Here is a 15174-nt window from a genome sequence, read left to right as displayed (position 1 = left end):
TTTTATATAATTTATAACATTATGAACTTATTTATTCTGCGAGTTGAAATCTAAGAAAGAAAAGTTCATCCACCACAAACAAAAGTTAATCAATAAGTCCTATGTCCTCAAGATGGTTCCTCTAAAAATTACATGACATTACAAAGCGACGTTTATGGTAAAACCAACAAATTAAAATAGTTATGTTTCTCATGATGAGGGTAATTGAAATCAGTTTTGCATTGGTTTACTTTGGGTCAAATTTATCAGTTTGAGACAGTTTTGTTTTTGCAGCTTCTTAAAAAAGACCCAGTGATAAATCTGCAGTGACACTAGGGCTGCACGATAAATCGAAAAAATAGAATTGCGATAATCGGCAAATGCGATTTGGCCGACCCGAAAATGCTGCGATTATATATAAAGAGGCCCCGCGCACGTAACTGCCTTTGCGTGTAAAGTATTTTACTAGTGTGTGAAACAATCTCTCTCCTATTGATAACAGGTCCGGCCTCTGTACTCACTGTCACGATGAATGCAATGCACTGCAGCGAACGGCAGCGAGCTGGCCGGCCGGCGCGTGACTGACGTCACTTAGTAACGCTCCTGCTTCCTGAAGTGGGAGGAGCGTTACTAAGTGACGTCAGTCACGCGCCAGCCGGCCAGCTCGCTGCCGTTCGCTGCAGTGCATTGCATTCATAGTGACAGTGAGTACAGAGGCCGGACCTGTTATCAATAGGAGAGAGATTTTTTTAAACACACACACTAGTAAAATATTTACACGCAAAGCCAGTTATGTGCTATATGTCTTATGCTGGCCCCCCTTATGGCCCTATGTGTCATAGCACACATCCCCCATAACAGCGTCCTCCACAGATCCCCCATAACAGCGTCCTCCACAGATCCCCTGTATAACGGCGCCCTCCACAGATCCCCTGTATAACGGCGCCCTCCACAGATCCCCCGTATAACGGCGCCCTCCACAGATCCCCCGTATAACGGCGCCCTCCACAGATCCCCCGTATAACGGCGCCCTCCACAGATCCCCCGTATAACGGCGCCCTCCACAGATCCCCCGTATAACGGCGCCCTCCACAGATCCCCCGTATAACGGCGCCCTCCACAGATCCCCCGTATAACGGCGCCCTCCACAGATCCCCCGTATAACGGCGCCCTCCACAGATCCCCCGTATAACGGCGCCCTCCACAGATCCCCACAACACAGCGTCCTCCACAGATCCCCCGTATAACGGCGTCCTCCACAGATCCCCCGTATAACGGCGCCCTCCACAGATCCCCCGTATAACGGCGCCCTCCACAGATCCCCCGTATAACGGCGCCCTCCACAGATCCCCCATATAACGGCGCCCTCCACAGATCCCCCGTATAACGGCGCCCTCCACAGATCCCCCGTATAACGGCGCCCTCCACAGATCCCCCGTATAACGGCGTCCTCCACAGATCCCCCGTATAACGGCGCCCTCCACAGATCCCCCGTATAACGGCGCCCTCCACAGATCCCCCGTATAACGGCGCCCTCCACAGATCCCCCGTATAACGGCGCCCTCCACAGATCCCCCACAACACAGCGTCCTCCACAGATCCCCCACAACACAGCGCCATCCACAGATCCCCCACAACACAGCGCCATCCACAGATCCCCCATAACTATGTCATACCCAGCCGTGTCAGCGGCTCGTATGGGAAAATCCAAGCAAATAGACCTCTAGCACAATTCCCTTAAAATATCGCATTGCATATCGTTATCGCAATTTTTAGGGCCCTAATCGCAATCGCACAAAATTCCCATATCGTGCAGCCCTAAGTGACACTAATTAACATAACTAGCCATGCTCACATTCCCACCCAAGTGGTGTAAAAATGCTGAAAGCTGTAAACCCAAAAATTAGCAAAATCCCAGAGTGTAGTGTGTGTAAAATTCCCCCGTAGGGATTATTCTAACATAGCTTAAAGGAAACCTGTCACCGGGATTTTGTGTATAGAGCTGAGGACATGGGTTGCTAGATGGCTGCTAGCGCATCCGCAATACCCAGTCCCCATAGCTCTGTGTGCTTTTATTGTGTCAAAAAACCGATTTGATACATATGCAAATTAACCTGAGATGAGTCCTGTCCCTGACTCATCTCAGGGACAGGACTCATCTCGGTAATTTGCATATGCATCAAGTCGTTATTTTTACACAATAAAAGCACACAGAGCTATAGGGACTGGATATTGCTGATGTGCTAGCAGCCATCTAGCAACCCATGTCCTCAGCTCTATAACCCAAATCCCGGTGACAGGTTCCCTTTAAAAAAACCTTTTTAAAGGGTTTCTGTCATGAGAAATAACGTTATGTAGCGATGTGCTAATGTCAGCAGTACATAGCAGTGCTTTATAACTCCCTGCCTGCCGCCATTCTCTTAAAATAAAGACTTTTAAAATATGCCAATGAGCCTCTAGTTGTTATTAGGGCGTTGCTTCAGCACCTAGAGGCTCGGTCTACGCACCCTTTAGCACGCCCGGGTCCACTTGATTGACGTCAGAGTTCTCCTCGGTGTCCCGTAAATCCCACGCCTGCGCCGCCCCGTTTAGTTTTCGGCGCAGGTAGTGAAGGACACTCTCCTGCTGCTCCTTACCCGTTAAACTGAACATTAATTAAAATAGTACAAAATATTGTAATACATGTACCTTTTAAATAACATCACATTTTTTATTGCAATGCAGTGGCATTTTCTCCATAGATATGTGACAGACACAGCTAGTTCCCTGGTACCAGTGTCTTAGAATTTTTAAATATCAAGTATATTACAATAGTTTTTCACCATTATGGAGCATTTGATACCTATTCTAATGGTTCCGGAATACCCCTTGGTAATGTTGTGCTTTTTCATAAGTTAAAAGTCCATTAATCCAGCGTCAGCGGAATCTGTTAGGTGTTTAAAGAGCTTTTTTGATTATCCATTGCTTCTAGTCTTATGAAATTGTATTGTGTTGCTGGAAAGAAGTACCCACATTTTTTACAGAGTAATCGTGCTGCAATAAAACCATGTCCCTTCTGCTAAACCATGCCCCTTTGCCAGGCAAACCACACAAAGTATACGAAATCCTTGATAAATGTGCCGAATGGCATGTGGGCCAGAATTCTGATGCATTTTGATTAGTATATTACCTATTGTTGATAATAGAATACAAAGTTATCTGCATGTTAAAGCTGGATTTACATGGGCTGACTGAGCGGCCGATTGTCGGGAAGGAAGCGTTCCTTCCCAACAGTCAGCTGCTTGTTCAGTGAAGGAGACTGCTGTATTTGCATGCAGCGATCTCCTTTAAAGTAGGAGGACAATGGATCGCTTATTGTGATTCCTCGTCCTCATACAGAATCATGGTTTCTGAGCAGCAGATTGCTGTTTAGACAGCACGTTCTGCTGCCCAGAAGCCATGATCAGTGGTGCCTGCATGAACGACAGGATCACCCCATGAACAAGCGCTTCGCTCGTTCTTAGGGCGATTGGCGGCACATTTACATGGTCAGAATTGTCGGGAAAAACTGTTAGCATGAACTTTTGTTCCCGATAATCTGCCCGATTCTCGGGCCGAGTAAATGCACCTTTACTCACCTTCTGCTCTGTGCATATTGCTTTTTAAGCCTTATCTTTGCTTTATACACTGGGAAAAGCTCCTGGCATATATCCTTGGAACTTCAATTACCCAATAAAAGCAAAAAGATACCACCAGCAAAAGGCTTGGATGCAATGTGCAAACCAGATTACAACATGCTCTTGGCATACAATTCATTTCAGGTTGTCTTGACAAAAAAAAGGACCTAATTTATTGAATTTTTGTCTTTCTTTAAGGGCTTCATCCCTCTTCTACACATCGTGGCATCCATGACATGTTTTTTCGCAGAGAAGATGGTCAGTTAGTTGAAAAAAAGTCTGCTGAAATTCCAGTAGAAAATGGGGTTCAAAGACAGGAAGCAGAATTTGTTGTTATTCCTACAGTAGATGGAAAACCTGCTTCGGTGGCTCATGATGGGGCTCACGTCTCCTTAGCTGTTCTTGAACAGACAGAAACAACTTTACAACGACACATTGACAAGGTATATCACGATGACAGCTGCATAGGTTGGAAATCTGCATCTAAGCTATCACCTATGGTCCTGCGCCCGAAGTCTCTGGCAGTTCCTGGAATGACGACACACTCACCTCAGAGTGATTCCGTAGGCCCTGTTATGTCCATATCTCCCCAAGGTACCTACATGTCCAAGATCATACCAAATGCAGTTCTTCCTCCTCTTGTCGATGTGGTTGCCTTGAGCCGGTCCAGTGTTCGAACATTAAGCAGATGCAGTCTTGCCTCAGCTAGCCCAGCCTCGGTTCGTGGCTCATTGCATAGGGGAAGGGGTATGTCTTGCTCTAGTGATAACTGGAGCCGGTCACAGTCAACAGAGACAATAGTATCAGATTCTTCCACTATTTCCTCCAGAGGTGGTGATAATACTGTAGAGGCAAATGAGAAATCTGGATTAAGCACTGGCAGGACATCTCCTGCCCCCAGCATTGAAACACAAGATGGTTCAGATGCTGCAAGCTTATGCAGTGGCCGCTCTTCTGTGCGTAGTGTTTCATTGCGAAAAAGCAAAAAGGCTCCTCCACCTCCTACCCGTACCTATTCCTTGCAGCAGCATAAAGAATTGGGTCTTCCCCCCAGGCCTGACAAAAAACCCTCAGCGAAGACCAACCATGGCAAAGACCCTTGGGTGTTAAGAACAGAAAAAGTTTCATCAGATAATGATGTTTTTTTACCATCTTTGGCTGGACCAAAGGAAAATTCTCCCAGTCGTTCAGAAAGAACCATGTCTCCATCCAGTGGCTACTCCAGCCAAAGTGGGACACCAACAATGCCTGTAAAATCTCTTCTGGAGTCTCCAGGTTTATGTAGGAAAACGCCACCAAAACCTGAGAGATCTAGTCTTAAGTCAGCCACAAACTTGTCTATGAGCTCTCCATCTTCAGTTGAGAACAATTTTTCTGTTCCTGTCAGTCCCCCAAGAGCTGGTTCTTCTGTGGGTGACCGGGTGGATCAGATTCCTCCACATCCAAGTGTGCCTGCACCCTTTTGCCCACCACCAACAAGTTCTGTAGCCTTTAAAGTAGCAGTAACTCCTCCACCATCACCACCACCAGCTCATCATCCCACACCTCCTCCTACTAGAAAATCTGAGTCAGATGCTGGTACTGCACCATCGGTAAAAGAAGACACTGCTCAGAAAGAATCCTTGTGGCCACCCCCTCCTCCAGACACTTCTGATGTTCAGGACTTGTCCATGGCAGATTTTCCTCCACCTGATGAGGAGCTGTTTTTGCCCCCACCACCTTCTGTTGAACCAGTAGTTGAACTTGCAAGCGCAGAACTGGTTAGTGTCCCCAACAATGACAAATCAACTTTGCCGAAAGATGAAATGCCCATGTCAACATCAAACAATGAAGAATCTTTAAATGTTGTTGCCACTCTTCAACCTGAATCGGTGCCTTTAAATTCAGCAAAGCCTTTAGGTACAGCTGAGCATGCCCTTGTAACAAAGAACAATACCGATCCTGTGCCTCCATTAGTCACTGAGAACACAGACTCTACTGTGCCTCCTTCTACAGAACCTACGGCAGTGCCTGTTTCTTCAGATATTTCAGTTACTAATGTAGAAGCCAGTACAACGTATAAGCCACATTTTAACACAACCTCAAGTAAAAGCAGTGAGCCCAAAGAAACACCCGATGTTATTGTGCCACAGGATTCTGTTGGAAATCTATCACTAACCACTAAGGAGCTTAAAAATACCACTAAATCCTCTGTAACCACTGTGTCATCAACTACTGTAGAATCAACTGTTCCCAATTTGCCATCATCTGTCACTGTTACCAGCTCAGTTCATTCAAAAGCAGTAATCTCACCACTTCCCAAGTCAAGTAAATGGAAGCCAGTCACTGCACCAGGTTCAGTGAAGAAAGAATCAGCGACAAGTCAGGGCATTGTAGTGGCACAAAAAGAAGATGCAAATTTGCCTATAGTAACCCCATCCTTGCTGCAGATGGTTCGCTTGCGATCAATACAAGCCAGGGTTCCTCAAAGTCCATTCTCTCCACCATCTGGGCTTCCTGCACCTCAAAAACCTGTTCGGAAATCCTTATCACAAAGATCCTCGCATGGGTCTGATTCTTCCCCAATAGAAAGTCCAACAGCACCTCCTGCATCTCCATTGAAACCACCAGAATCTCCTTCTACCCACAAATCACCAGCCTCTGCTGCTAGCTTTGTATTTTCTCGAAGTTCAAAGAAGTTTGTATTTGACCCTCCTACATCACAAGATGCAGAATCTTCACTGAAGAAAGACATAGTGGCAGAGCTCAAAGCACAAGGGGGTCCTCGGAGTCCAGACGAAAAACCTCCATTACAGAGGAAGCCTAGCAAGATTCCTCCTCCTGTGGCACGGAAACCTTCAGTTGGGATACCCCGGACTCCCACAACTCCTTCACACTCTACAGGCAGCACAAATGGCAGTGTGTTCTCACCCAGAGACCCAGGATTAGCTCCTCCCACTTCAGCAGCTATTGCATCTGGGACGCCGGCAGGCCATGACCAACAACAAAAAAGCCAGACAGAACAAGGTAATTTAAAGAACTTTTTGTAAATGTTGAATGCGGTTTTCTTCCACAAGCACATGACGAAATTATGGCTCCATTTTTCACAGAGCCATAGTAGGCCTTCCATTTGAGTCTGTATGAACCTGCAGTGAAAAAAAAAAGCATCATGCTCCATTGTATATCATATTTACTAGGGTTGCAGTAAACAATTATTTCAGTAATAGAGTATTCTATCGATTTTATTTTTACTGGTTTCCTTTATAAAAACTCATCAGACCCCCTGCCATCAGTCCCCAACACCCTTTGTTCCCGCCTGTGTGATCAGCCCAAGTGCATCATTTCCCCCAGTGTCATCAGCTCCGTTCCCCCAATGCCATTCATTGCCATGTCCCCCAGTGTCATCAGATCAGCCCCTCCATGTCCCCCAGTGGCATCAGATCAGCCCCTCCATGTCCCCCAGTGCCATCAGATCAGCCCCTCCATGTCCCCCAGTGCCATCAGATCAGCCCCTCCCTGTCCCCCCGTGCCATCAGATCAGCCCCTCCATGTCCCCCAGTGCCATCAGATCAGCCCCTCCATGTCCCCCAGTGCCATCAGATCAGCCCCTCCATGTCCCCCAGTGCCATCAGATCAGCCCCTCCATGCCATCCATTGCCGGCTGTCCCCCTTTAGTGCCATGTCCCCAGCGCCAGTGAAATAAAATACTTACCTTTCCTGTAGGGTCGCCGCTCCACAGCTCCTTCTCCGCGCGCTGCACTGGATCCTGACGTCACACAGCGTCGTTGTCATAGTGTGCGCTTACGTGCACTATGACCTGACAATGTGTCGGGATCCAGTGCAGCGCGGTACGGGCCGGCCGGTGACCACGGAGCGGTAAGTAATAGCAAGCACTTCACTCCCGCTCCGTGGTCACATGACACAAACAAATCGCATCGAGGATTTTTTTTGTGTCGAATTACTAGATTTAATCGAGTAATCGTTTCAGCCCTAATATGTACAGAACTTTTGTTGGGGAGAAAAGCTCGGTACATATTGCACTACATACAGGAGGAGAGTGTATAGTTCCACACCGTATGGCCTTCGTACGTTGCCATATAGGTTCCATGCCTTGGCTGTTGTGCATGAGTCTGAACAAAGCCGAACATAATTTAAACTAATGTGTAGAAATGAAAGGCGCTAGGCATAAAATAGCCAATCACAATGTGAAATAATAGTATTCTTAGTATTTAGATTCTTATAAATTGCAAATATAAAAAGGATTTACAGTGAGAAAAGTGGGTATTTAAAATTAAATATTAACCCCTTAGGGACCCATGACGTACCGGTACGGCATGTTTCCCGAGTCCTTAAGGACCCATGACGTACCGGTACGTCATGAGTTTAAATTGAGATTGTGGCGCCCCAGGGGTTAATCCGCACAGGATGCCGGCTGAAATCATTCAGCCGGCATCCTGTCACAACGCCTGGGGGGGTCATATGACCCCCCCGTATCGGCGATCGCAGCAAACCGCAGGTCAATTCAGACCTGCGGTTTGTTGCTATTTCTGCTGTTTCTGACCGCCGCGGTCCCTGACCGCGGCGATCAGAAACCTTAGTGTGGCACAAATCTATAGAGATCACCCCCCCCTGCACCCCTGCATGATTTTAGCCTGGTGGGAGGTGCAGGGGGGGGGAGGGGGGGGTGTTGCGAGCGGTGCGGGAGACGGGCGGTGCGGCAGGCGGGATCGCGATCCGCCTCCCGCCGAATAATCGTTGGCTTCTAGTGGGTATACCAGGGTGCCAGCACATTGCTGGCACCCTGGTATAAACGGCTGACATCTGTGAATGGATGTCAGCCGTTTAACCCTTTCCATACAGCGGTCCGTACGGACCGCTGTATGGAAAGAGTTAACAGTAAGATGCGGCTCCCTCCCTCTCCCATCGGGGGGCTGCTGTGCCTTTGCAGCCCCCCGATGGGAGAGGGAGAGAGCCCCCCGAAGCCCCAGTCCTTACCCTTCCCTGTCTGCGAAGTTGTGGCAGACGGGGAAGGTTCCCATGGCAACAGGACGCCTGCTCAGGCGTCCTGCTGTCCATGGTGCTGAACAGATCTGTGCTGAAAGCATAGATCTGTTCAGTGTAAGTAAAATACAGTACAGAACCCTATATAGGTTCTGTACTGTATTATGCAGACACCAGACCCACTGGATCTTCAAGAACCAAGTGGGTCTGGGTCAAAAAAAAAGTAAGAAAAAGTGAAAAAAAAGTGAAAATCAAAAAACACATTTATCACTAATTAAAAATGAAAAAAAAAAAAAAATTCCCTACACATGTTTGGTATCGCCGCGTCCGTAACGACCTGATCTATAAAACGGTCATGATACTTTCCCCGCACGGTGAACGCCATAAAAATAAAAAACTAAAAACTATGAGAAAATTTTAATTTTGCCCACCTTACTTCCCAAAAAAGGTAATAAAAGTGATCAAAAAAGTCGCATGTACGCCAAAATAGTGCCAATCAAACCGGCATCTCATCCCGCAAAAAAATGAGACCCTACCCAAGATTATCACCCAAAAACTGAAAAAACTATGGCTCTTAGACTATGGAAACACTAAAACATCATTTTTTTTGTTTCAAAAATTAAATCATTGTGTAAAACTTACATAAATAAAAAAAAGTATACATATTAGGTATCGCCGTGTCTGTATCGACCGGCTCTATAAAAATATCTCATGAGTTAACCCCTCCGGTGACCACCGTAAAAAAATAAAAATAAAAACGGTTTAAAAAAAGCAATTTTTTTGTCATCTTACATCACAAAAAGTGCAAAAGCAAGCGATCAAAAAGTCATATGCACCCCAAAATAGTGCCAATAAAACAGCCATCTCATCCCGCAAAAAATGAGACCCTACATAAGATAATCGCCCAAAAACTGAAAAAACTATGGCTCTTAGACTATGGAGAAACTAAAACTTTTTTTGTTTTAACAATGAAATCATTGTGTAAAACTTACATAAATAAAAAAAAAAGTATACATATTAGGTATCGCCGCGTCCGTGACAACCTGCTCTATAAAATTACCACATGATCTAACCTTTCAGATGAATGTTGTAAATAACAAAAAAAAAAAAAACGGTGCCAAAAAAGCTATTTCTTGTTACCTTGCCGCACAAAAAGTGTAATATAGAGCAACCAAAAATCATATGTACCCTAAACTAGTACCAAGAAAACTGCCACCTTATCCCGTAGTTTCTAAAATGGGGTAACTTTTTTGGAGTTTCTACTCTAGGGGTGCATCAGGGGGGCTTCAAATGGGACATGGTGTAAAAAAAAACAGTCCAGCAAAATCTGCCTTCCAAAAACCGTATGGCATTCCTTTCCTTCTGCGCCCTGCCGTGTGCCCGTACAGCAGTTTACGACCACATATGGGGTGTTTCTGTAAACTACAGAATCAGGGCCATAAATAATGAGTTTTGTTTGGCTATTAACCCTTGCTTTGTTACTTGAAAAAATATATTAAAATGGAAAATCTGCCAAAAAAGTGAATTTTTGAAATTGTATCTCTATTTTCCATTATATCTTGTGCAACACCTAAAGGGTTAACAAAGTTTTTAAAATCAGTTTTGAATACCTTGAGGGGTGTAGTTTCTTAGATGGGGTCACCTTTAGGGAGTTTCTACTCTAGGGGTGCATCAGGGGGCTTCAAATGGGACATGGTGTCAAAAAAACAGTCCAGCAAAATCTGGCTTCCAAAAACCAAACGGCGCACCTTTCAGTCTACGCCCCGCTGTGTGGCCGTACAGTAGTTTACGGCCACATATGCGGTGTTTCTGTAAACGGCAGAGTCAGGGCAATAAAGATACAGTCTTGTTTGGCTGTTAACCCTTGCTTTGTTAGTGGAAAAAATGGGTTAAAATGGAAAATTAGGCAAAAAAATGAAATTCTCAAATTTCATCCCCATTTGCCAATAACTCTTGTGCAACGCCTAAAGGGTTAACAAAGTTTGTAAAATCAGTTTTGAATACCTTGAGGGGTGTAGTTTATAGAATGGGGTCATTTTTGTGTGGTTTCTATTATGTAAGCCTCGCAAAGTGACTTCAGAGCTGTAGTGGTCCCTAAAAATTGGGTTTTTGTAAATTTCTGAAAAATTTCAATATTTGCTTCTAAAGTTCTAAACCTTGTAACATCCCCAAAAAATAAAATATCATTCCCAAAATAATTCCAACCTGAAGTAGACATATGGGGAATGTAAAGTCATCACAATTTTTGGGGGTATTACTATGTATTACAGAAGTAGAGAAACTGAAACTTTGAAATTTGCAAATTTTTCCAAATTTTTTGTAAATTAGGTATTTTTTTAATGCAAAAAAAATAATTTTTTTGACTTTATTTTACCAGTGTCATGAAGTACAATATGTGACGAAAAAACAATCTCAGAATGGCCTGGATAAGTCAAAGTGTTTTAAAGTTATGAGCACTTAAAGGGACACTGGTCAGATTTGCAAAAAATGGCCAAGTCCTTAAGGTGAAATAGGGCTGAGTCCTTAAGGGGTTAATATTGTTTTAAAATGCTAAACATGGTATGTTAAAGGGGTTGTCCGAAATTGTTGTACCAAAGGATTGGTTGTCGGTATCAAATCGATGGGGGTCCGCCAGCGATCAGCAGCTGCTAGTAATAACATAGTGGACGGAGCTGGAAGCAGAAAGCTATACACTGTGTAGTGGCCATACCAGGTTACAACAGCTCAGCACCCATTCACTTGAATAGGAATATGTCATCAATATCTAGAACCTGGACAATCCTTTTAAAAATAAATTATTCAAAGGATTGGAAAAATTTAAATAAAATAGCAGAAGAACTTCCCCGGTGACGCCTGCTGGTTTCAGTTTACCTTGTTGCAGCACATGTCCCACATGTTTACTATAATAAATGACTGGCTTTAGTGGTCTCTTATCTTATGCCATTTCCTTGATTTAGTCAATTTTCCTCTGATTTCAGGAATACTCCTTTAAAGGGCATCTGTCAGCAGATTTGTACCTATGAAACCGGCTGTTACATGTGTACTTGGCAGCTAAAGGCTTCTGTGTTGGTCCCATGATCATATGTGTCTGCATTGCTGAGAGAAATTATGTCTTAATATATGCAAATGAGCCTTTAGAAGCAATGGGGTGTTGCCATTACACCTAGAGGTGTACAACTGCTGTACCCTCTGCACCTTGATTGACAGGGCCAGGCAGTGAAAATGTGATCACGCGTGCCTGGCCCTGTCAATCAAAGTAGAAAGGATGCGGCAGTTACAGAAAGAGCAGAGCCTCTAGGTGTAACTGCAACGCCCCCCTTTGCTCCTAGAGACTCATTTACATAGATTAAAACTTAATTTTTCTCAGCAATGCGGGCACATATGAACATGGGACTAACGCAGATGCCTTCAGCTGACAAGAGCACATGTAACAAATCTATAGGTAAAATCCGCTGACAGACGCCCTTTAAATGGGTTGTTTGGCTAATATTTAGTTTTAAAGAATTGCATACCCCCCCCCCCCCCCCAAAAAAAAAAAAAAAAAGATGTCGTACCTCCAACGATTCCCCACCACTCTCATTTCAACATCAACAATCTACGAGTCCCCACTGGTCTCTGCGTGTTGGACCCCCTCGGAGACCAGCAGGGACCGGAGTAGCATGAGATGGGGTGCAGGAAGGTATTGGTAGATGTAAGTATGACTTATTTTATGCCACTATGAGCTTTTAAAAAAAAAATAAAATAAATTAACCGGACAGCCCCTTTTAATTCTAATATATCTCACACATATTATCTTTGATCCAAAACAGCCATTAACAATACAGACCAACTAAACAGTTTAGCAGTCGTAATTAAATTAGAGCCAACTACTGCTCGTGTGGCTGCACAGTACTCGACTACAGCATGGCCGCATTGCAAGCCAATACGACCGTGCTGTCTAGTAATGCCCTTAGACTTGTCCGTCCACCATACTCTCCCAGTTATCCATGTACAGTGTTTGTACCATCTTAGTGCCCATCTTAAACCCTTTGGAGGAGATTTATCAAAGCTGGTGTAAAGGAAAACTGACTCAGTTGCCCCTAGCAACCAAGCAAATTCCACCAATAATTTTTCAGAGCTCCTTTGAAAAATGAAAGGATTCATCCTATTGGTTGCTACAAGCAACTGAGACAGTTTTCATTTGCACCAGTTTTGATAAATCTTTCTTTTTTTGGTCAGCATCCCTCAGTTTTTTTATCCTGGTTAGATCCAGATTGCTCTCTTTTCTCAAGATTCCAGTGGACAACCTTCTATAAGGTCTCTCAGTTTAAACAGTCTGATGTATGGAATACCCTTCATTATATGAAACAAAATTGATAGAGATTTCAGTTTTTAACTATTTTGAACCCAGAATTCAACTACCTACCTTCAATATGTGGTGTTACAGTCTAGATTAAAAATTATCTCGAGCAATAACTGTCATCTGCAACTTTTCTAACAAAAGTTAGAAATTATTGTAATAGTTGTAAAATTACAAAAAAGTACTTTATATAAAAAAAAGTCATTATTAAGGCTTTTGCAAGATAACCTATATTGTCAATAAAACTGAAAAGAAACCACCGTCCCCTCAGAGTAACTAAAGTTTTAACTACGTTTTTTGTAAAATGCCCTAATAATACTTTCTCGCCCAATTCCTTGGGGGAAACAAGAAACCTTGGGTATAGCTCAACTCCCTAGGAGGCGTGACACTAAGTGAAAACTGTTAAGCCCCTCCTCCAGCAGCTATACCCTCAGCCTGGAGAGAGAGACTACCAGTTTTTGCTTAGTGTCCAAGAAGGCAAGACACTCCCTGCTCTGCAGGGCTGTTTTTCTCCTTCATTTTAATTTTTTAAATTTTTCTATTTTTCACAGGGACAACAGAGACGCCTGTTTCTCCCGGGGTCGAGCTGCGCCAGTGTCGGCCATCCGCACTGCTGCCTCCCCCACAGAAGACAAGGAGGACCAGGGCAGCCCAGCTACCCTGCATCCCGCCAGCGTAAGGGTCGCCCGCACGCCAAGCCCCTCTCCAGCTTCCTGCCACTGCGGTGCCAGTAGCTGAAGGGGCGACCCTGCTGGAATGGACAGAGGGTGAAGACAGGATGGTGAGAGTGGCTGTTCCAGCCCTGCAAACCCCCTTGCGCTGATGCTGGATGCAGAAGTTCTGGGGCCTCAGAGAGCCCCCACTCCCTGAAGATGGGCGATATACAGCTGAGGCAGGCTCGGCTTCTCTCAAGGGGGGGACGTGCTAGAGACAGTGGTGAGGGAAGTGTCCTTACTAGCAGATCGCTGCAGATACAGGGGTGGACAACTGCAGCAGCGGCACCCAGGAATCGCCGACGGCCGCACAGCATATCATGGCGTCGCGCTTCCTGCCCCGAACGGCCAGTACCCCTCTGCCGCAGCATACCTCGCCGCGTTACTGCGCCGCAGACCACCCCCTTCTCCATCAGTATATGATGTATATTTACATGGGAATAGTCGGCACCCACCGGCGCCATTACTGCTCCGCAGGCCGTCACTTCCGGCCTTATATGTATTTAAATTTTCGCGCAAATGAAAAGGTGGGGGGGGGGGGGCCTCGCTTCCCACTCCTTTCTTTCCCCGCCTTCCGTTCATCCCCGGAGACCAGCATATCTCTGCTGTCGCTTCTTCCTTGAGGAGAGATCGGGTCGCTGCTCCTGCGCCTGTCCCTGCTCCTGCTGTTTGTTTCCGCTGCCTGCCCTGAGGTCTTCGGTCTGGTAGGACTGCTAACCCCTTCCTAGTGCCAGCAACCCCTAGCCTGGACGGCCATACCACCTTTACTAACATGTCCGATCCTTCAGGGGCCTCTGGGCCCTGGTATCACGCTTGCACCGCCTGTGAAGCACCCTTTCCACAGGGGCAATCAGACCCGCATTGCTCTGCATGCCAGGTCCCAATACAGGGTCCGCCACTTGCTGTGCCGCCCCCTGTCCTCTTGGATCCTCCTGAATGGGCGAGATCCCTGTCCCAGGCCATGGAAAGCCTCACTCATGTCGTGGGCCGCCTTGCGAATGCGCAGCCTGCTACACCCCCTGCCGTACCCTCCGGGTCCGCTACTTCCGCCGACCCGTCTGGGTCCCTCGCTCCCAGCGACGCCTTCAGGGCTCGGCACCCCCAGAAGCGGTCCAGGGCGGAGTGCGTGTCATCCTCGGATGCATCCCTGTCACCTCCAACAGTACGGTATCAGTCAGGTCCCTCCTCCTCACAGGACATGCCCTCAGAGGGAGAATTAGTGGATTCGGATTGGGACATGGACTCGGCATTACCGTCCAAGCTGGCCTCTGCTGTGGGCCATCTCATTACCAACATTCGTGACACCTTTAAAATTTACGACGACCCTCCCAGCTCTGACAAGGCCGGTGTGTCCTTTTTCCGCCCCAAGCAGGCGTCCACAGTATTCCCCCTCCATGCCGACTTCTCGTCGGTAGTCTCTAAGGCTTGGTCCCGCTCTGATGCCCGTTTTACCCCCCCTAAGAAGTTGGATATCTGTTATCCCTTCCCGGCGGATTGCATCTCCACT

General features: G+C 46.0%; 1 protein-coding gene across 1 annotated transcript in view; it reads left to right on the top strand.

Annotated features, from left to right (window-relative positions):
- Positions 1–15174, top strand: part of KIAA1522 (KIAA1522 ortholog) — a 66968-nt gene that overhangs the window by 45900 nt on the left and 5894 nt on the right. The window contains exon 6 of the mRNA XM_044286472.1: positions 3834–6641. Coding sequence (XP_044142407.1) covers positions 3834–6641 — 2808 coding nt within the window. The remainder of the gene's footprint in view (positions 1–3833; positions 6642–15174) is intronic.

This window comes from Bufo gargarizans, chromosome 3 (assembly GCF_014858855.1).
Source record: "Bufo gargarizans isolate SCDJY-AF-19 chromosome 3, ASM1485885v1, whole genome shotgun sequence".
NCBI classification, from domain to species: Eukaryota; Metazoa; Chordata; class Amphibia; order Anura; family Bufonidae; genus Bufo; species Bufo gargarizans.
Note: the sequence above shows the minus strand (reverse complement) of the source record. Positions and strands in the feature narration are given on the sequence as shown.